General features: G+C 58.1%; 2 protein-coding genes across 2 annotated transcripts in view; both read left to right on the forward strand.

Moving 5' to 3' along the window:
* On the forward strand, positions 1-3529 carry VOLCADRAFT_90731 (uncharacterized protein; the record flags this gene model as incomplete). The annotated part of the gene is made up of 3 exons (XM_002950226.1): positions 1-22; positions 1640-1820; positions 2329-3529. 3 exons carry the CDS (start codon positions 1-3, stop codon positions 3527-3529), a joined length of 1404 nt encoding a protein of 467 aa, XP_002950272.1.
* Positions 3434-21161, forward strand: part of VOLCADRAFT_104652 (uncharacterized protein) — a gene marked incomplete at its 3' end in the record, with an annotated part of 26187 nt that continues 8459 nt past the window's right edge. The window contains exons 1-22 of the mRNA XM_002950227.1: positions 3434-4737; positions 5101-5173; positions 6827-6974; positions 7713-7948; positions 8657-8941; positions 9535-9794; positions 10082-10309; positions 10857-11042; positions 11309-11371; positions 11622-11720; positions 12095-13567; positions 13781-13966; positions 14300-14386; positions 14948-15036; positions 15415-15670; positions 16326-16493; positions 16619-16645; positions 17024-19085; positions 19192-19533; positions 19887-19967; positions 20524-20606; positions 20783-20869. Of these exons, the coding sequence (XP_002950273.1) occupies positions 4630-4737; positions 5101-5173; positions 6827-6974; positions 7713-7948; positions 8657-8941; positions 9535-9794; positions 10082-10309; positions 10857-11042; positions 11309-11371; positions 11622-11720; positions 12095-13567; positions 13781-13966; positions 14300-14386; positions 14948-15036; positions 15415-15670; positions 16326-16493; positions 16619-16645; positions 17024-19085; positions 19192-19533; positions 19887-19967; positions 20524-20606; positions 20783-20869 (6627 nt within the window). The 5' untranslated portion in view covers positions 3434-4629. The remainder of the gene's footprint in view (positions 4738-5100; positions 5174-6826; positions 6975-7712; positions 7949-8656; positions 8942-9534; positions 9795-10081; positions 10310-10856; positions 11043-11308; positions 11372-11621; positions 11721-12094; positions 13568-13780; positions 13967-14299; positions 14387-14947; positions 15037-15414; positions 15671-16325; positions 16494-16618; positions 16646-17023; positions 19086-19191; positions 19534-19886; positions 19968-20523; positions 20607-20782; positions 20870-21161) is intronic.

Consider the following 21161-nt stretch of genomic DNA (forward strand, 5'->3'; position numbering starts at 1 on the left):
ATGAAGCGGCGGTGGAAGGCGGGTAAGGGTTCTAGTGTGAACCGTTCCTGCCAACAGATTCCGTTGCCGTCCCTCTTTTGTGGCGTTCCCACATTTCCCACATTTTGTGGAAACGTGGAAAATATTGTAAGCTTGGTACGCACAGGCGCACAACTCGGATTTTCTTCACATTTATTTAGTTAGCAGGTGGTTTACAGAAAGTGTCCGGTGCGTCGACTGGGCACTTTGCTTGTGGCAATATTGTGACTTAAGTGGGAGGTAATGTGCGCGCGCGCAGGATAGTACGGTTGTAAAGGATAGCTGCGGGATCACGATGGCAGGTGATGACACCGCCCTCCCGATACCCTCCCGATATCAATTACAATCGCAATGTGAGCAACCGTCCCCCAAACTTGAAAATGGATGGTACAGCTAGGAGAAAACAGCTAAGGTGAAAGGTGCGGCAATCAAGGACGACCAGGCTGAAGTGCGCCTCAGCGCAGTGCTCCGAGGAAATCACGAGCCTGAAATGAAAAAAATACCCGAACAACTGAACCGGGACAGCAGCCCACCACATTTCCACATGTCGGGTGGTATGCAGCCACTGTTGCTTATACGCATCCACGGTAGCGAGTTGCATGCGTCCTGTAAAGTACCTATTGCATATGACAAAAAGGTGTATTCGTGGCAAGCTGCCAGGGTCTTTGGCTTTCGTATGCCAGGGATATGAGGCGCCATAATATCATGCCATGTGCAACCACCAAGGATAGGGAACGAGGTCAAATACTATGGACACTATCATTGTGGAGTGAATGCGGGCCGCGTGCCAAGTGACGTCCGTCTGACATGCAAGCAGACACGCTGGAATCTAAAAAGTTGCGTGCAATGATCAAGAGGTTGGCCTCTACTTTTTACCTGTCCGCCAAGACAAATACATGGTACGGTATGATAACGCTGAAAATCGTATCAGTCGATTCCTTCTGAAAAAAACAGCTGTTGGACGAAGCACGGAAGCCGGTCAGGTCATCGCAGGATTTGTCCTGCATTTCTCTATACGTTTCATCCCACAGTAAACGGGCATTGTTTCGAATATATGTTTTAACTTTGGACTGCAATTAAGACTGGCTCGGCTAGGGAGTGCAAGGGTCCTTCTCCACCTCAGCGCTCTCCACGCGGCCTCGTAAAGTTGGAGACTTTAAGCTCCTTTCTTAAGCTCCTCAAGGTAAGCAAGTCGTCTGCTGGGAGACAACATGCGGCGTGACGTGGCGATGCGCGGCTTACGCGTCGGCTTCCACATGATTAAGGATGAATGGCCTTCAAAACAGTCTTTTATAGTAATGTGGTGGCAATAAACACTGTCTTTGTTACAGGTTGCAACTTGCAAGGCTATCAACTTGTCGGGGACTGCCTGAGTTGCTCGGCCTGGAATGGCAAAGCTGTTTAGACAAGCATTCAGTAAGTGCTGTGGAGGATGTGCCGTCAAACTTTGGGGGGTTTGCAAGCAGTGTCCTATTGCTCACAGCGCAACCCTGCTGTTGCTTTGTTCTTTGTCAAGTTTCCTCCTATGCATAGGATGGTGTACGCTGCTCAAAAATTTGACAGCCTGGCAGGTTTAGACAAGCTCAGCTGATGCAGCCTTCCCCCGCGACACATTTGACAGGGCCAAAGACACACGACGAAGGTGATATTGCAATGCGAGAGCTGGGAGCCACAGGTGTATTTCAAAACGCGGTTTTCCAGGAGACGAGTGCTGAGGTGGTATTGGCAGCCCGTAATAAGATCCGCATCAAGAAGGACGTTCCCTCCTCAAGCGGCAAGGAGTCCTCGTCCACTTCCGAACCGTGAGTTTAGAATTTGCTGGATTGATTCTTCATCGTACCTCACTGCATTGCGAAGGACTGCTGTTTCATTTGTTATAACCTCCATCTCGCAGGCACTCGCCTGCATGTCAGGAAACCGTGCAGAACGCAGATATGTGGGCCAGCCCACCTGCGTCCCCGTCGGCGGCAATGGCAGCAAGGCGGACAATTCAGCAAGGCGCATCAATTTGGGGGCAGCCATCCCCAGCGAGCGGCAAGCGGCCGGCCAGCATGGCAGCTTGCCAAACACCAAAGGCTCATCGCCTCTCGTAAGTCCAGGGTTCTTTCCGAGTCATTTGCTCCTCTGCTTGCTTAATTCGCCACAACATTGAGTAAGTTGTTGCTTAGCTCACGCCCGCTTTTGGTCGCACACCCTGCCTCCAGACTTATGAACTCCGTCGTCGCGCTACGGTCATCCTCCAGCCATGCTTGCATGTGCCTAATACCACGGCCTTGCTTGCGAAACCCTTAACCGTCTCTTCCCATGCAGGCTCCTGAAGGTGCCCAAGCAAATCACAGAGGTGGAGGAGATTGCTGCAGCTGTCACAGAACCCAAGGAGGAAACTACTCCTGCGGAGGGCGACGGGGTGGTGCATGACAATGGCTCTGGAGCGGAGATTTCAGTGGCGGCTTCTCCTTGGGTACAGCCGGTGTCACCCGCAGCACGTGGATGCAAGCCCAGCGCGGTACGATTGTGGGAGGAGGAGGTAAAGCGACTGCTGGCTGCGGGTCGAGCGGAGGACGCCTTGCAGTGGGCAGCGCCATCTGACGGCATGATCCGCTGCACTATGCGCCGCGTCAAGAACTTCATGGGCCAAACGCTGGCCTATCATTTGTTTCTAGACAACGGTGATACATTTGTGCTCGCTGCGCGCAAGCGCAAGAAGTCAACCAACTCGAACTACGTGTTGTCGACCAGCCAGGCCGATCTCGGGCGCGACTCGGAGCACCGAATCGCCAAACTGCGCGCAAACTTTGTCGGCACGGAGTACAGCCTCATGTCGCGGGGTTGTTCCGCCGCCGCCGCCGCTTCTGGCTCTGTTGCGTGCCGGCAGGGAAGCGGGAGCGGTGCCGCTCACTTGACCAACGAGGGCGCGAGCGGCGGCGCCGCTGTACGACCTGTCAGCCCAGCTGAGGAGACGTCGGCAGGTACGGCAGAACAAGGAAACCCAAGCGCCAGCGCCAGCAGCCGGCAGCATCAGCAGCCGGATTCTTTTGGCTTGGAGGAAATGGCGGTTCATTTTAAGCAGACGGTGCTGACGACGAAAGGGGGCCCACGGACCATGCTGATTGCAACGCCGCTGCCGGACGCGAATTGGACGCCGTCGGCGCCGGATGGCTCGGACTCGCTGGCGAGCTGCCTCGAAGCGGCTCGTCGGCGGGAGCTTTCGCCCCGGCTGGAGCGACATCTGTGCATGCTCGCCACGCGTCCCCCGGAGTGGGACTCGACGCTCAAGGCCTATACATTGGATTTTCACGGCCGCGTGCGGGCTTCCTCGGTGAAGAACTTCCAACTGGTTCATTGGGATCACAATACGGACCGCAAGGGCTCGGACCTGGTGCTGCAGTTTGGCAAGGTTGAGGAGGGGAGCGAGGATTTCGCGCTGGACTTTGCGTACCCGCTGACGCTGCAGAAGGCCTTTGGGATTGCTCTTGCAAGTACGGATGCCAAACTGTGCTACGCGCTGTGAGAGCTGGAATAAGCGCGCGGCTGTGGAGCCTTACCCTGCTGTCCGTGCAGCGTCTCGGTGTGGTTGGGTGCGGAGCTCGTGAGAATCGATTGAGAGATGGGTGTAAATCCAGGTCGCAGTTGGCGTATTGGCGTGACTGGGTCAGCATTTGCCAAAGCAGCTGCGATGGAGAGTGGCATGAAGGCCTGGCGCGCTGCGTTTTTTTTCCCATTTGGTCAACCCGGTGACGCGCGATGGCACACGAGGCAGCAGGTGGACTCCTGGGGGGCTGACCGACTAGGGGACTAGGGGTGGGGCATCTTACGATTGCTACAACTTGGATGGGCACCGGTTGCTCGAATTGGTTGGTTTGTTGAAGAGGAGAACCACGTTGTTGTATTGCAGGGATGGGCTGCTGCACATGATGCAGGGGGCCCTGTCTAGCTCACGATGCAGGAGGCGACGTCACGTTATTGTGCTAGGATCGGGGGAATCCCGGGGAGGGCTCAGCCCACGTAAGCAATCTCGGGACGACTTATTATATGCGCATCCGCCACAAGATTATAAGAGTACATGGAATTGTTCTTCAAGTCGCTCAGTAGTAAGTGTATCTATTCGGCCTATATATTGCTGTACGTTATCATGCGTTTGTAGGCTTGTGGCGGAGCCGCTGGAACTTGGTTTATTAGCCTCGTTAGCAGGTGACCAGAACTTGGTTGCCCATGACATTTATTTTTAGCCCTATTCCACCCAAGGTTGCATCTTTCCCTATTGTGCATCTATGCAAGCCTGCCCTATTTCAGGCCTTGGGGCATCATCTGCAAATGAAAAAGGGGGTCCAACTCACCTTAATACGCGATGGGCGTTAAGGCGAGTTCTCTTCCCCACACGCGCTGGATTGCTTGTTCTTCTGGCGACCAGCCGCATCTTACATGCCTGGGGGGCATAGACTTGAGCGTGCGAGTGCAGCGCGGCGCAGGGCCCTCGTGCGTCCTGCGCCGCTGCCGCAGGTGGTTGCGGCAGGAGGGGGGTGGGTGTTGGGAATGGTTCGCAAATGATGTCTGGGGGGAGGTAACGAATAAACCAACCGTAGACGCGATGACTTTACAGAGGTGTGAATAATGATGCTGGCTGGCCCATGCTGGCTGGCGCGGCTAGGACTCTTGAATGACGCTGTGAGAGTGGTGTGCGCGCTTGGTTGGCAAGTTGCAGGAAGGGTGCGTGTGCAGGTGAGGGCAGCAAAAGCAGGGTTGAGTGGCAGATGTGAACTCTGAGGCGGTTTGCCGCTGCTACAAGGGGACTGAGCGGCTTGAGATGACGGGGCCAACAAGCTTGGGGCGTGTCTCGAGTTACTTTGCTTGTGGTCCCCCGTCGATCCTAATAATAATCACCTTCTTGGCTGCATTCTTGTGTCCTTTCTTCGTCGTCTTTTCTTCAATCCTCGTTCGCTGGTGTTGGTGGTCGCTTTAACGGCACGCATGGACTCAGGCGCGTGAGGTTCTGTCTGGGTTGCATTACTACTGTAGCGACCCTCTTGATGTGTTCAAAGCCTTGATTCTCAAGCCCCATTTTCTTTGCCTGTCTGTACCTAGACGTGGCGCGGCGCTATAGCGTGGTTCTGTGCCCTGCATCCTGTGATTCGCCGTGGTACCTGCGTGCGTGCAGGTACAGACGCGAGAGCCCTCTCCGTTAGGTACATCTTATCAGCGTGTGCATGTTGTGTCTGTTGTCCTTCTCCTTTGATGGCGTTCTGGAAATGATCGTTGTGCTTGAGGTCTTGCAGGGATGGTGGAGGAGGGCATTGAGGTAATGGGCGCTTGGCCATGGGCTTCCCCGGTGGCCTCAGGTGCTGTCCTGATCCTGAATTCATTTATATAATTCTTGTAGCGCCTGACGAGGCGGGCGTATTCCGTATTGTTGTGCGCATGTTGTCGTCCCGTTCAACCCATGCGCTTTATGGGACAAATACGGTGCAGCTTCACTACGCGGATCGCGGCATACAAAGGTGCTTGGCCTGCTTGCCTGCCTGGGGCCTTCAGTTGGGGTGGCTCCTTTCCGGGGCCTAAGCGTTCGTAACGCTTTGTCCGACGGTATCGTGTGTATGGTCAGCTTCTAGGGCTTTGGCAGGACGTTACCTGAGCTCAGAGAGTACATGTTGGTGGTCGGAGGATGTCCCTGGTCGGCAAAGCCGACGAACACGATGTATGGGACAGTGCTGATCCATGTAGCGCGTTGCAAGTTGGAGAAAATAGCCTTTTGCATAACATTTTTTACTTTATAATCCTTTGTAACCTGATATTGCTCTTTTAAAAGGTGGAGGACGCAGTTGGAGAATGGGCGCAGGCACGCAGGCCCACCTCTGCAAGCATTGCCGGCCTGTCTATTGAGCATGGCGGCCACTTCGGCTTCCAAGCACATTGCTCCAACGAGTGGCGACAACAAGGAAGTTGAGACTTATACCTGAGGAATTTCACCTGGGGAAGCAACCAACGGAACAAAAGCACTCCCATCGGGCATGAGTTCTTACTACTATATGCGTGTGTGTCCAATATGGAGTGTCGTGCTGTGGGGCCTTAACTGGAAGGCAGTGTTTGGGGTTTGCCGCAGCATCTGGCTATCCTGCACTCCTTGGAGGTATGGAAGCTGACAGTGACCCAAACACGATGCGCTGTCATGTTAATTTGACGGGATTTCCTTTGCTTCCAAAACCTTTAAAAGCTGCTGCAGGTCACATGGGATCTGCCAGCCTATGGGGCTTTCTGACGCCGACCTCCCTACACCGAGTTCAGCGTCCGCGTCGTTTCTGCAAACTTCAGCATCCAGGAGCACTCAGTGCTCCCATCGCCCCGTCGGCCCTCGCCACCTGTGCGGATGACATGCGTGCCTGCCTTGATGCGCGAATGAAACCCACGTCGCCGTGGGGCTGTTCCGTACCTTTCCTATTTCAGGAGAAAGGTAACACATCATTACCTAGCTGGGTTTTGATGGCCCCGTCCGTTTTTGTATATTACCAACGCGCAAGAAAGTTGCACAAACTCCTTACCCATGACTTGCCTTTCAAATATATGTGGCTTGTTATTGGTATTAGAGAGCTGTCGCGTCATACGACTGTAGCATCGAACAGAACACGTGCGTACGGCAGACGAGCGCTGCGGTAATGCTAAGCAAGTAAATAATCCCAGCAGGAGAATTCTGCACATTTGATGACTGACAAGGCCGACCCAGGCTAACCACTGCAGGCCACTGCCGAGCTCTGCAGTCAGTTGCCACTGCTGGTTAGTTGGCGTCCCATGCGTGCATCGCCGCTCATCGCTTCAGGTCTCGATTGCCTAGATGGCAATATTGCAGCGGGAATCAGGTCCTTATTATGGTGCAAGAAGCCATCATTGCTTGCATATAAGTGCGGCTATAGCTGGTATGAGCTATCAGGGCGACCTCGGCACGACTACGCCAGCCGCCAAGAACTGTGAGACTCTGTGCAGTAGCTGAAGACATTCGTCGATCTGTAGCCGAAAACAACGCCACAGGGACATTTTTCCTGTCATAATACATATGTAACTGGCCATATAGGAATGGACACTCCAGATGGCTATGTATATGTGAAACGTTACAATCCCCGGCGGAGGTCTGGGTGGCCGTCATTACTGTTTTCGATTATTGTTTGACCATAAGATACCCGTTTGATGTATTTCTATGCATTGGAAGTGATAACCGAGGAGTTCGGCTCCTATGCAGTGGGTGCGGACGGATGCTGTCATTTTCTCCGTACACGGTGAAGACAAGCAGGAATGCATGTTTCATACGGCATTTGAGCTGATTTAAATTAGTAAGACGCTCAGAGTTGTATCTGTGCATGTTCCGGGCGCGCGCTTGACGCGCCCACTTTAGCGACCACTCGGGCTCCGTACTCTGAACGTCTACCAACCCTTTGTCTCCTGGCTGCATTGGACATCACGCACTGCAAAGATTAGGACAAGTGACTTACAGTTAAATACTGGTAGAGATTTGACCTATTGTTTGATCCCGCAATGAGATTCCCCCTTATGGCGATTAGGCTGGGATATTGAATTTCCAGGACGCGTAGCCGCTCTAAGTTGCAGAAATAGTAAATATTTTCTGCAAATGTTCTTTTGATGCTAGGAAGGTTAGTTGGGTCCTTTTCACCCCGGCTTCCTGCCTGGTCCTGAATGAACCTGGCCCACAGCAGCATAACACAAGGGCGATGCACTACTCAAACCGATTCGACGTCACCATACAAGAACCCTGAAACCATCTGCCGCTCAAATCCAACGGCCCATTACCGGTTATTGTTACAAGCGCAAGCAAAGGAAATAACCGGAGACGAAGTCCTCGCAGCGGATCTTGAGCGCGCTGAGAATGTATATAAAGAGCAGGTCACGAAAGCTGAGGCACTGGCGGAGGCGGTGCGGCAGAAGGCCGGTACGTGTCCCTTGCCTTGTTGGATGTCGACCGCTGAAGCTTCGACTGCTCTGCAGCCTTCGACCGCATAGCTTGCATCTAACCGCTAATCATTTCAAATACTATGCACATTTGACAAATGACCTGTGAAAACCGCGCCGATGCACCCGACTGCGCCAGGCTGCTACCCGGTTGAAGCCAACGTCGCGGTCGTAACATTCCATCGGGCGCCGTTGGGAGCGACTGCTGCCAATAACAACGGGCTGTGCGCAGGAAACCTGACCTCGAGTACTGCAGAGGCTGCCCAAACTGGACGAGATGCTGTAGCCGTGCGGGAGCCTGCAGAGACGGCCTCGCCCCCGTCTAGGACCCTCTCTCGTCCTCTTGTCTCTGCCGGTAACGGTTGCACCGGCGGGGGCAGCGCATCTTCGGCTACCACAGCAGCTGCAGTACACGACCACGTAGCGTTGCGCAACATTTCCTGGGCACGGGGCGAGGCGATGGCTGAAGCAACAGAGGCAGTGCCGCGACGTACACTGCAGCAGCAGCAGCAGCAGCAGAAGCAGCAGCAGAAGCAGCAGCAACAGCAGGAGGGCGGCCCAGCCTCTGCCCTGACACTAAATGCCAGCACGCCATGTGCAAGCGAGCTAAAGGCTTCAACCACCGTGGGAGAAGAAAAGCGCCTCAAAGCAGCGCCACGACGAGCTGCTACCGCACCCGCTGTCAAAGGATCCTCCCAGAAGCAGCGGCAGCAGCAGCCAGGCCAGCGGTCCTACCGCTCTGGCAGCACCGGGCTCAGCGCGTCGCTGGTGGGCGACGACAGCACCTACCAACTCGGCGAGCAGGAGCTTGTGCGACTCCCGTGGCCACGGCGGCTGGCAGCGCGCTTGTGCGCGCACCCTGATTTCGAGCTCGCTGTGGTGCTGCTCATCCTGATCAACACAGCGACACTGGCGCTGTACCGACCCACAGAGCCAGACAACTCACCCTGGAACCGTGCACTGTTCTGGGCGGGTGAGGACAAAACGGCAGACTCAGGCCTTGCCTCACCTCGGCGTTTTCAGTGTTTATTCATTTGCGGGCCTCAAGGCCTTGAAGGGACGGTGTTTTCCACCTTGCTCCCCGTGGAGTCGATTGGCACACCACCACAGAGCCTTCCCTCCCGACTCCTCCGCCTTCCGGTGGAGCTTTCCAAATCCAACCGAACGAAAACACAACACGGCGCCGCGAAAACCGTTCGTCCGTCTGCCGCATCTGTCTGTCTGTTTGTCTGTCCGCCGATATGTCGTCCCATGTGGGGGGCCTGAGTGGGCGAGTCGTGACATAATAAACAAATAAATTCCCCTTCCTTACTTTCATCCATTACCGTAGGTAACTCTTCTTAATGTTTCAAGATGCAACAAATAAGTCCATGTCGTGTATAAAGTCCATACTTTAAATTGATCTATAGTACGAATACACGTAGTGAACGCCGCGCAATTCAATCACTGTAAGGGGGATGTAACCACAACCGCAACGCAACAACAACGCAACCGCAACGCAACCGTGAGTCTGTGACCATATGTCCCCCCCCGTCTCCAAACCTCCCCCACATGTCCCACATGTAGAGGCGGCATCCAACGCGATGTTCACTGTGGAGATGCTGCTGCGCGTGCTGGCCTTGGGCGGTCCTCGGCTGTACCTGCGCCATCCCTGGAATGTCTTCGATGGCGCCATGGTCGTGGTGGGCTACGTGGCCCTGCTGCCCACCGGCTCAGACTCCTCCTCGAGTGGTCTGCGGGCGCTGAGGGCGGTGCGAGCGCTGCGGCCGCTGCGCACAGTGACGCGGTTTGAGTCGCTCCGGGCAATCGTGGCGTGTTTTTTGGAGGTGGGTTGCTGTAGGATATGGCGAGAGGCTGTGTGTGTGCGTATGTGCGTATGTGCGTGTGCGCGCGTTGGTGTATGGGAAGAATAACTGGTGTATGTGGGTGGCCTTTAGTCTGTGTGTCCTTAGCCCGCTCGGCCATCCATGCTCTACTTCCTTAGGGCATCCCACAGAACCCGGTACCACAACTCGTCTCACCCCAAAACGCCCCACTTACCCCTTGAGGAGACCCCCGCAACGGCATCCGCAACAACCTTCCGCCGCCGCCGCATCATTTCATTTCCATTCAGGCCGTGCCGCTGCTGGGCTCCGCGGTGGGCCTGATGCTGCTGTTCATGCTAATATTCGCGGTAGCCGGCACCATCTTATTCACAGGAGTGTATCACCGCAAGTGCTACTCCAATGACAGCGGGTTGCCGGAGAGCAGCACAGAGGATCCTGACATGTTGGGATGCGGCGGCTGGAGACACTGCCCAGCCAACTACACCTGCAGGGTAGGGCTGGGGTGGGAGAAGGTGGTGAGGGGGAAGAAGCGGAGGACTAACACGCAGAAGCTTGTTGGGACGGCCATGCGCGAGCTGAGGCGGTGGGGATACGTTGATGTCGGGGAGTATGGCCTAGTGATGGAGTGGTCCGCAGCGGCGTGTAATGGTACAGTGAAATACCATCGTGATGTGGTTAGGCCAGGTGTACATGTGCGATAGGTCCCTTGGAGAGCAGCTGGGGGCATTGCTGACGCCTGCGAGCTTTGTAACGCAGCTGGTGCGTGGTGGAAGGGTGCAGGGGCATGGAGGGGTGGGGAGGTTATAAGGAAAACAGAGGTGACAAAAGGACCGGCGGCTGTACTCCCCCTTGGGGGTTTAGGGGCAGGTAGCTTGAGGGCTGAGTGGCCGGGGGGACACAGGCTGCTGCTTAATCGACACATCCCAGTGCGTCTCAGACACATCTCTACACACGCCCCAAGCTCCTATTTCTACAATTATCCCTAAGCTCCTGGCCATTTTTGCCCTTCCCATCCTCAAACCCCCCTGTGCAGCACTGAACTATTGACTGCCATGCACGCAGGTCACCGCACAGATTGACGCGCTTAACATTGCCGGCTTCAGCAATACGGGCTATTCAATGCTGAGTGTCTTTCAGGTCATCACTCTGACTGGTTGGAGCTTCGCCATGTACCGGACCATCGACAGCACCCACCCCACAGCCGCTATATACTACGTTCTGCTGATCAGCATTGGGGCATATGTGCTGGTGAGCGAGTTATTACATTATGTGATGCACACCGATGAACGCACCGTGTGCGTCGGAATGCGGCGAGAGTAGGGATGCAGTGCATTTATGCAAGGTGGATGGTTAAGGGGACGTCTTGGTCTGCCTATCTTCCAGCCTGCCTGCAGCATGCCTGCCTGAAGCCTGCCTGCAGCCTGCCTGCCTGCCAGCATGTCTGTCTGTCTGTCTGTCCGTCTGCATTTTCCAGAACCGCACCCAACCCATGCATTCTTCCAATTCCCCACCAGGTGAATCTGTTTCTCGCGGTGCTCAAAATCAAATTTGCCAAGGCGCAGACTGCGTTCCGCGCGGTAGGTTGGTGATGCAATGGTAGTTGGTATGCGGGTGGTAAACGCGGCTGTGGACGTCGACGGTGCGGGGCATATAGGTCATGCCACCTGCCTTTCGGTCCAGTCGCATACACGTAAGACATGGCTTCCTTGCACCACCGCCGCTTTGCCGCACTCTCCTTCCCCGCGGTGGTGCCCGGCTCCCGGCCCCCGGCCTGGCGTTCGCGTTCTTACCTCCCCCGCCGGCCTTCAACTTCTGTTGTGGATGCAGCGCAACACGGGCCGCGGCCGCAGCCGCCGCAATAGCGTGGTAACCCTTTTGGAGAAGGCCAAATCGAGATTCAGCGAGCTCAGCGCCCGGCGCTCGGCGGTGGGTGGTGTATATGCGGGTGGATAGTCCTGCGGGAAATTCGCTGGGAGTTGGGCGGTGGTGGGGGTTTGGCAGCTCTTCCAAAGCCGCGCTTGAAGCGCCTTTGGCGTTGCCACTGCGGGTACCTGTACTACGTGTAAGTGTAATTCTGCTCGCACCGGCTCGCTTGCGTGGCGCCCGGGCAGCTGTGCCTTCCGTGCTCGCCTTCCCTCCTGTGCTCCTCACCCATTAAACCAACCCACCCGCAGCAGCTACAGGCTTCCGCACCAGTGGTGCCCCTGCCCCGCCCTCCCCCGATCCCCCGCCATCCAGCTCTTCTTTATTTACTTCCATATAATCCCTCCCTCGCCCCATGGCTCCTTTCCCGCGTGCAGTCTCACATCCTCAACTCCAGCATCACCAATCTGCTCACCGCCCGCTTATCCCAGTTCAGTGACAACGGCACGATGGCCACCGGCTCGCTGTCGGGCATTCCTTCGAGCTACAACGAATCAGCAACAAGGGCTGCAGCCACGACCGTCAAGGACGCCAGCAGTCGCGGTGACGGCGGCAGTAGCGCCGCCACTGCCACCGCTGCCGCAATTGGTGGTGCTGCCAGCAGTAATGGCGGGGCTCCAGGCCGCAAGCACCCGCAAGCCGACTTGCTGCCGCACAAGATGAGGCAGGATTATCGGCCGTGCGAGCAGAAGCCAAAGACACGATTGCATCTCCACACAGGCAGTAGCAGCTGCGACGACAGCAGTAACCACGTCCGTGGCCGGCGCCGGAGGCGCACCACAAGCAAGTGTGGCGCTGGCAGTGGTAGCGGCGGTAGCAGCGGTGACCTGCCGCAGCTAGATCCAGGACCCGGTTGCGACGAGTTTCTGGCCGCACTGATGGAGAAACCTCGTCAGTTGGAGGCTTGCGAAGACGGTCGTGCGCGGCGCGCCTCTGCCCCAGTTTTGCCTGGCCCAGGGCTAACACCGGCCTCGGATGCATCGGCGTTTTGTAGAATCCTAAGCAGCGGCCAGCAGCGGCCGGGCCCCCCCCTAATGTCCCAAAGCGGAGAAGTGATAGTGACGGAGGCCACGCCAGCAGCGGCGTCACTTGCGGCAGTGGGTGGTGGTTCAGCTTCCCTAGGAATGAGTGGCGAAGGGCATATTCGCAGCGGCGGCGCCAGCGGTGTTGGCGTCGTCGCTGCTCTTGGTGAAACTGTCGCAGACGCAGCTGGGCCCTTGGATGTGGGTACGGCAATGACTGCGAAGGACATACGGCTCAACGAGCAGGGACTTTCATCGCCGTCGCCGCCGCTTCCACAGCAACAGCAGCAGCAGCAGCAGCAGCAGCAGCAGCAGCAGCAGCAGCAGCAAGAGCAACCGCCACGCACCGCAGCGGCGGACACCGCCCCAACAACGGCCACCGCCACTGCCACCGCCGGTGATCCGGCTCTACGGCAGCAGGCTCATATCCGCAGAACACAGCAGCGGCAGGGAGGTCGTATGCTCAACGTCAGCCGTAACGCTGTTGTACCATTGCCGCCATCGTCAACTCTGTCCCCAGCAGCCCCTGCGGCAGCCCTGGCGGCGCCCGCCGCCGAGTCATCTTCCCCGCAGGTTGCCATCTCCCCCTTCGCTGTGGCCGCTGAGCCGCAGTTGCCAGTACCGGCCTTACGTAACGCCGGGCTTGGCACGGGTTCTTTTTCGCGCGGGGTGAAGATCAAGGCTCCGTCGCCAGCACCGTCTCAAGCACCCAATGCGAACCCTACACACAGCGACTCCGGCGTCGCCAACCCAAACCTGCCCAGAGATCCCCAGCAGCTCTACATGGGGGACAACCTCGCCATGGCCGCCCTCATGTTTGATCCGGTGGTGAGGGGGGCGGCGCGGGGCAGCATCGGGGCGAGGGTGGCCAGGAATAAGAACGCCGGTAAAAAGATCACCAGGCTGTGTGCTGTAACATTGGCTCTGCCTTTGAGCTGTTTTTTCGGCTATTTGGGTTGTCTCAGATGTCCCCGCCGTGCTGTAGTCGGTGAGTTTCAATGTCAATGTCGGTACCCCCCCCAAACGGTGTTGCCCGATCAGGAGTTTGATGAGGTGGTGGCGGGCGAGCCGCCGCTTCGCCGCCTGCATCTCCGGGTCATGTTCCGAGTGCGACTGCTTGTGGAGTCGTCCGCCTTCTCTTACACCATGCTGGCTATCGTCTTCGCGAACACTGCCGTGCTGGCCATGGAGTACGACGGTATGAGCGCACCGTACGCTAAAGCGCTGGTGGGTATGTGGAGGCGACAGACATACATACTAGACACAAGTACACACACATGCAAAGATCATTAAAACGCAAAGACCCACACACGCACACACGCACGCACACGCACACACACGCACACACACGCACACACACGCACACACACGCACACAAACAAACAAGGCTGTGATGCCAGGTCGCCGTCTTCACCCTCGGCTAATGTTGGCCTACCATGGCACATACACCGTCTCGAAGCACTGGAATCTATCTGGGGATCCGTACTCCCCTTCCTCTCTCTCTCTCCCCTCCTTTTAAGCATCTTTCAGAATACACCCCTCGCCTCCCTCTTCCCGCAGCTGGACTGCAATTACGTCTTCACCGGGTTATTCACTCTTGAGATGGCTATCAAGTTGTACGGCATGGGGTTATGGGATTACATCAAGGTACGATAGGGGCCCCCTCTTTGGGAGGGGGGGTGGGATATGGGGACATGGGTGGGGGGGACGAGGCAACGAAAGGCTCGACCGGGATTCGGCTGGCTTGATCGGGATTGTGACGTCCGATCCGCTCCTTCTTAAGGATCAAGCTTAATTCTTTGACCCATATGTCCGGTTAGATAGATTCCCGGGAACGTCCTCACACAGCGCAACTTGGCGCTCTCGCGAGTCGACAAACAACAATATCTTTATGGGGCCACAAAGCGGAGCCTATAGCAGCGGCCTGACGGAGCAAAGGCCACCTATCTTAGGGCTCACGTAGAAACTGTGCTGCCCTAGCAGGCTGGGAGAGGACGTGCCGGTTTGGAGTTGCTGTCTAGACGTCGTACGTCGTCGTAATGTAGAGCCACCTCTAGCTTTTAATAACCTTTAATACCACATGGGATGGAATGTGTGCGGCTGTGCGGCTTATAGCGACTTTCGCTGCAACTCCACAACAAATCCCTCCCCCTCGACTTTACTCCGCACCCACCAACTTTCCCACCGACTTTCCAATCGACACCCCAGGACGGCTTCAATGTATTCGATGCGCTCATCGTTGTCGCCTCCTGGCTGGAGATCATCCTCACCCTTGTGGGGACGTCGGGGAATTTCAAGTACGTATGTATGTATGTCTTTGCCGTACAATGAATGAAAAGCGCCGCAAGTTCCGTGTAGTGCGGAGCACCTCCTAGTGCGGCCGGATGGACTCCGCTCTCCAAGTCCGCAGTAACATTGTACAACGACGGGGTTGCCAGCTGTCGGCGGGTCCGCCCGCCCACCTCTCGGCAATTTGCGCAATCTCCGCGCTGAAGGCGACGCTTCCTAAGCTCTGTATCAAGGAGAGCACATACCACCTCTCTCCTCACCCCCCTGAACTTGTTTCATTTCCTCACTCGCCGTCCGTACAGCCACTTTGACCTCTTCCCCAACACGCACATGCACACACACACACACACACACTCAAGGAGGCACCTCGCGCCGCTCCCGTGCAGCGCCATGGCGGCTCTTCGTGCCGTTCGCGCGCTCCGTCTTCTCAAGGCCTTTCGCTACCTGAGATCCCTTCGCAAGATCGCGTCCAAGCTGTTGGCGTCCTTCTCCTCCTTCGTTGCCGTCGCGGTGCTCATTGCGCTCTTTTGGGTCGTGTTCGCGATCGTGGGACTGCACGTGTTCGGCGGCTTGACTCTGGCTGAGGAGCCGTACTACCCCAATTTCGACACCTTCATGAACTCTCTTGTCACCACCTTCACGGTGAGGCCTTGGGTATGTCCGGGAATGGAGCTGCGCTGCGGAGCGACGGGTATGTCGGTTTTCAGCCCTAGTAGCGCTAGACGTCTCCTTGGAGTGGTCCGATACTCTGGACAACGTTTAGCTGCCGCTGCTCAGCACATACCTTTCAGCACATACCTTGATACTGCATGTGGACCAACTGGCCCAATTGGTCGCTGCGCGCGTTCGTGCAGCTGTTTTCCTTCCCCCCTACGACCCCACTAACCCCATTTGTCGTTTTCCGTAGCCCGACTGGTTGGACACTCATGCGTATATGTGGTATAGGTGATGCGTCGATTAGGGATTTGGAGGCTGCTTGTCGGAATATTAGCATCGTGGCTGTAGTGGGCCCTCTTCCGCGCCCTTGTCCTCATCCTGGCTTTCTCCCGGATTATTGGCCTCGCAAAACACACACATACACACACGCACACACACACACACATACACACACGCACACACACGCACACACACATACACATACACACACGCACACACACGCACACACACACACACGCACACACACGCACACGCACACACACATACACATACACATACACATACACACACACGCACACACACACGCGCGCACACACACACACAAAAAAAAACATCTCCATCGTGACGGGGCCTGATGCAGATTTTGACTCTGGAGAACTACCAGGACAATATGTACGTCACCATTCGGGCCACAAGCTATGGCTCAGCTGTATTCTTTGTGGCATGGATAGTGGTGGGCAAGTACGTCTTGCTGACCCTCTTCTTGGCGGTTACTCTGGAGGCCTTCGAGGCCAAGTACGACGAGCAGGTAAGAAAGGACGTACGCATGTACGACTAAATACGGCACATTGCGCTGCGCACTTGTACTTTCCCCGTCGGTCGCTTTGTTTAATTCCGATTACTTTCAGTAATGCCCGCTTCCACCATCCCCAGAGCACCAACAGCAGCATAATCAGCAAGGTGCGGAGTGTCATGGGGTCTGTAATTCGATCCCCGCGCCGGACATCTCTTTTCGGCAGCCGCCCGTCCGAGTCCTTGCCAGCCGCCGCGTCGTCCGACGGTCTTGCGTCGTTAACCACAACGAACAACGGTTCCAACCACCGGCCGCGGGCTCGCCGCAGCTGGCCAGGAGGCGGTCCGCGCCACAGTGCCACAGGGGGAAATGAGGCCCTTCTGCCGCCTGTCATCGCCGCCACTGCTTCGGCAGCGCCGCCTGGCGGTACATCGTACGACATCGTGCCAGGCATCCCAGCAGGAGCTGGAGGCCGGAGCGTCGAGTCCGATCCCCCGGTCAGGCGGCATTCATCGACTGATGTCGTACGTTGTCCGCGCGGTGAGAAGGTAGGCCGGATTATTGACGGCTACCCTTGTGAACCTGCCGCCGATGTCACCGGTTTAAGAGCTGCAGCGGATACCTCACTAGCCGATGGGCCGAGCTGCGCTGCTACCGGCGGAGAAGGGCCGTGGCGCGGCAATGGCCACAGGGGGGCGGCTCCAGACGTTGCGAGGACGGCTGTTCCGGGAGGTGCGGCTGCAGCGGGGGCAGCGGCGGCAGCGGCGGCAGCGGGGGCAGCGGGGGCGGCCGCTGAACACGACACGGGCGGCGGTACAGCGGACCTGCAGCCCGTCCAGAGGGGCCCCGGCGAGACCGTCACCGATCAGAATTCAACAACAGAGCCGTCGCAGTACGATAACACCGGCAGTGCTGCGCGCGATGTCAACGGTGGCGGCCGCAACAGCGCTGCCGCCGCCGCCATCGGGGGCCCGGTCGTTCAGCCGATGCCGCAGGCTCCACCCCGATCCGGCCCAGTTGCTGAGAAGACAGAGCATCATCACCATTATCGGTCGCTTGAGCGCAGAGGTGACGGTGACGGCGAGGCCACAGCGGCGGGACCTGCCGATACCAGCTGGGCTTCCGCCGATGAAGCTGCCGCCGGGAGGTTCACAGGCATGGTCGCCACGCCGGCAGCTGGGGCGAGCCTATTTGCGGCACGCGTATCCGCTGCCTCCGACGTCTGCGGCAGGAGCAGCGTCAGCGGCGCCGGCTACGCCAACGTCGGCCTGGTTGACGTACAGATGGCCCCGGCCCCCAACCACTCGCATGCGGGGGAAGCGGGGCTTGTTCAAAAGGATCTGGCACGCAGCATCAGCGCCCAACCCCCATCCTGGGATCGGGCGGCGGTGCATACCAATGCATCTGTTGCTGCTACCGACGCGTCGGGTCCTCTCGACCCTGCCGCGGGTGGTCACGCGGGCAGGTGCAGCATGCCGCCGGGAGCAACACTGCCCCCACCGCTGCCGCCAACACCACCACCAGCAAACCTGCCGCCGCCACCATCGCCGCCGCAGCCGCTGCTGCCGCGACAGCCGCAGCGCGCTTCCCAGCCTGGGGTCGTGCAGCAAGCCCTCAACACGCACACCGCAGCCCCATCGTGCAGTTCCTGCACGTGCACCTCCCTGGCCTCGTCCCCCATCAGCTCGGTGTCTACCTCAGCTGACGCATTTGGGGCCCGAGGCAGTAGCTGCGGAATCGCCAACATGCGCCGCAGCGGCAGCAGCGGCCGTAGCGGCAGCAGCGGCCATAGCGGCAGCAATGATGCGCGGGGCCCGGAAGTCGATGGGGGTGGGAGCAGCTCTCACACAGGAACTAGTCCGCCTGAGCTCAAACCGACGCCAACAGAAAGTACGGAAGGCGATGGTACGACAGCCGTCTCGGGCAACCGCGGCCGAATTGTTTCCACTGCACGTCCTGAATCGTCCTCGACCACGGCAGCGGCACTACCCACTGCGGTGGTCCCGGCGGCGGCGGATGCGATGGCCGGTAACGCTAGCTGCAGCGGCAACGAAGCGTCCAGGGCCTTACGTCATTTCGAAGCGGGCGATGAAGAGCTCATCTTAAATGCGTTGCTGGCGTCCGCTGACGAAGACGCGCTTCCACAACTGCCGCCACTGCCGGCCCCGCCACGGCCTTCATGCAGTCAGCAAGTACTGCAGCTGCCGCTGGGTCGTACAGGCGATGATTGCAGCGGCGGCATTCACGCCGCCGCTGCCGTCAGCTGTGGTCTTCATCCCAGCTGCCAGCACCACTGCGTGCTGACACCACACCAGGAGCGTCAGGCCGGCGAAGCCGCGTGTGGTAAAAACGGTACGGCACACGCATCCCTGTCGTACGACCGGAGTGACACAGCGGCCGAATTGAGATTGGCGCTCGCGCTTGTGGAGAATGGCGACGAGTCTGCCGCGCTCACCTGGGGTGCCGCCGGTTCCGGCGGCAGCGGCGGTAACGGCAGATCTTCATCGTGGCGGACGGCGCAAACGAGGCAGCCGATGGGCATCCACGGTGTCGCAAGGATTTCTGAGGCCATGCCGGCTAAGGCCTCTCAGTTAGCTGCGACACACGGTGGTGGAGAAAACACAGTCAGAGCAGCGAGAGCGACGGCGGCGGCAAGGCGCGCCGCCGCCGCCGCCGCCGCACAACTGCCATTTCTTGGGCGATGCCGGGACAGACGGCGGCCGCCGACGGGACGGTGGCAAGCCGCCGTCCGCCGCCATCAACCCCGGCGGGTCCCCGTACCCCACTAACGGCGTCCAACGCCGCTATCGTACACGCACCCAAGTGTGCATCGATTTGCCTCCGCAAGCCGACGACGACAGCGGGCGGCAGCCTGGCGGCGGCGCCGGCGGCGGCTCGCCGACGGCATTTCCGCAGGGTCGGCTTTCCAGCGGACTGCTGTCGTCGTACTGGTCTACGGACAGCAGCCTGATGCTCCCCAATGACAACTTAGCGTCGGCGGGAGTCTGGTCCATGTCGTCAGACGCGTTGCGAACAGAGCAATCCACCGTGAACGGTGCGCCGTATATCGCTGTGAAACCCCCACCCCGGCTAGGTTGACCCAGACAAGCCCGGGGCAGACTGTGGACATAGGACGAGGGGTGAGGGGATTCGATATTCCCGGGAGGCGGATTAGGATTAGGCAAGGAAGGTTCCGCTCCTTCGATACAACGGGGTGAGCAGCCAACGAGAGCTTCAAGGCCCTCCAACCACTCAGGGCGCGTGCGTGTACGCCACCTCCGCCGCTTCACCGGGGGTTGCGATCATGGCCCATGGAACTCCAGGGGCCGTCGCTTATCACCTGCCAGCCTTTTCACACCGATTTCATGATTTTTGCTCCCTTGTCCTAACCCAATCCTTTGCCATCAGGGATAGCGGTTCCCGGAGGGGGCCGTATGCGCGGCAGCGGCAATCTGGATTCTGCACAATCGCTTACGGCGCAGGCAACAGGTGGTGAAGATGGCAGTGGGAGGGGACGAGTCGAGGAGTCTCAATCCCCTGGTCATCACCATCACCATAATCACCATCACCATCATCACCACCACCATCATCACCACCATCACCATCATCACCATCATCATCACCGAATTCCTCTGGAGGGCAAGGTATTTTTCCTTGTGGGGCCGGAGAACCGCCTGCGCCAAAGGGTATATCGCTTGGTGGGAAGCCGGTGCGTTTGCGTGTAGGGGTATGGGGGCTGGGGAGTGGGGCGTATGTGTATATGTGTGTGAGATGGGTGGGTGTATGAACTTGCTGGGTCACTGTACCGCTGAGTCGTTGGATGCCGCTGAGTCGCTGGATGTTTTGCTGTAAGTTGTGGTGGGCATGACGAACTCCCCTGGGGCGCTTCTTAGCGCTCCGCATGAGCTGCTTCCCTCGCAGCCCTGAGTAACACCCTGTCTGTCGCAACCTGGCATTATTTCCCGCCCCCCGGCCCTCCCGCCTCCCGCCTCCCCGCCCGGTGTCCGTAGTTCCTTCGACTACGTCCTGTTTTTCGTCATCGTAGCCAGCTGCGGCATGATGACGTTGGAGGGGCCCTCCCTGGACCCCCACTCGGCGCTGGCGAGAGCGCTGTTCTGGGGTGATGCGGTGAGTGGGGAGGGGGGCCACGGACCTCAGCCAGCGGCTAGCACATCACACACCTTTGCACGCATCCCTCCACGCATCCTTCAGTCCACACATCCGAAAGTGTGATGCTTTTCCCATTCCCTGTCCCCTTCATGGCCCCTCCGCATTCCTCCCCTCCTCTCCCGTCACCATCCTAGGCCTGCACGGCCATCTTCACCCTGGAGCTCATAGCCAAGGTGTTCGCCTGGAACTTTGTGGGCTACATCCGGCACATCACTAACCAGGTGGGACCCGGGGTGGGGGATAGGGTCGGCTGGATTGGTTGGACTGCGCGCGCTGAACTGCGCGTTCGTGTGTTGCGTTGGGCACCACCTAGTGCCAGATCGGTCAAGGACTGACGAGCAAACCCAGACCTCTGGGGTATGTAGCCAGGCGCGCCATCAGGAGCGGCGTCAGGTGGAGGGGGGCTCCTGAACAGAAGTGGGGGAGGGAACCCTGCGGGCCCCGGTCCCACGTGTCGCTCATGTTCATGTACTCACGGTGTTGCGTCCGTACATTGTCGTACCTTACGATACA

The sequence above is a fragment of the Volvox carteri genome, assembly GCF_000143455.1.
Source record: "Volvox carteri f. nagariensis unplaced genomic scaffold VOLCAscaffold_18, whole genome shotgun sequence".
Lineage (NCBI taxonomy): Eukaryota > Viridiplantae > Chlorophyta > Chlorophyceae > Chlamydomonadales > Volvocaceae > Volvox > Volvox carteri.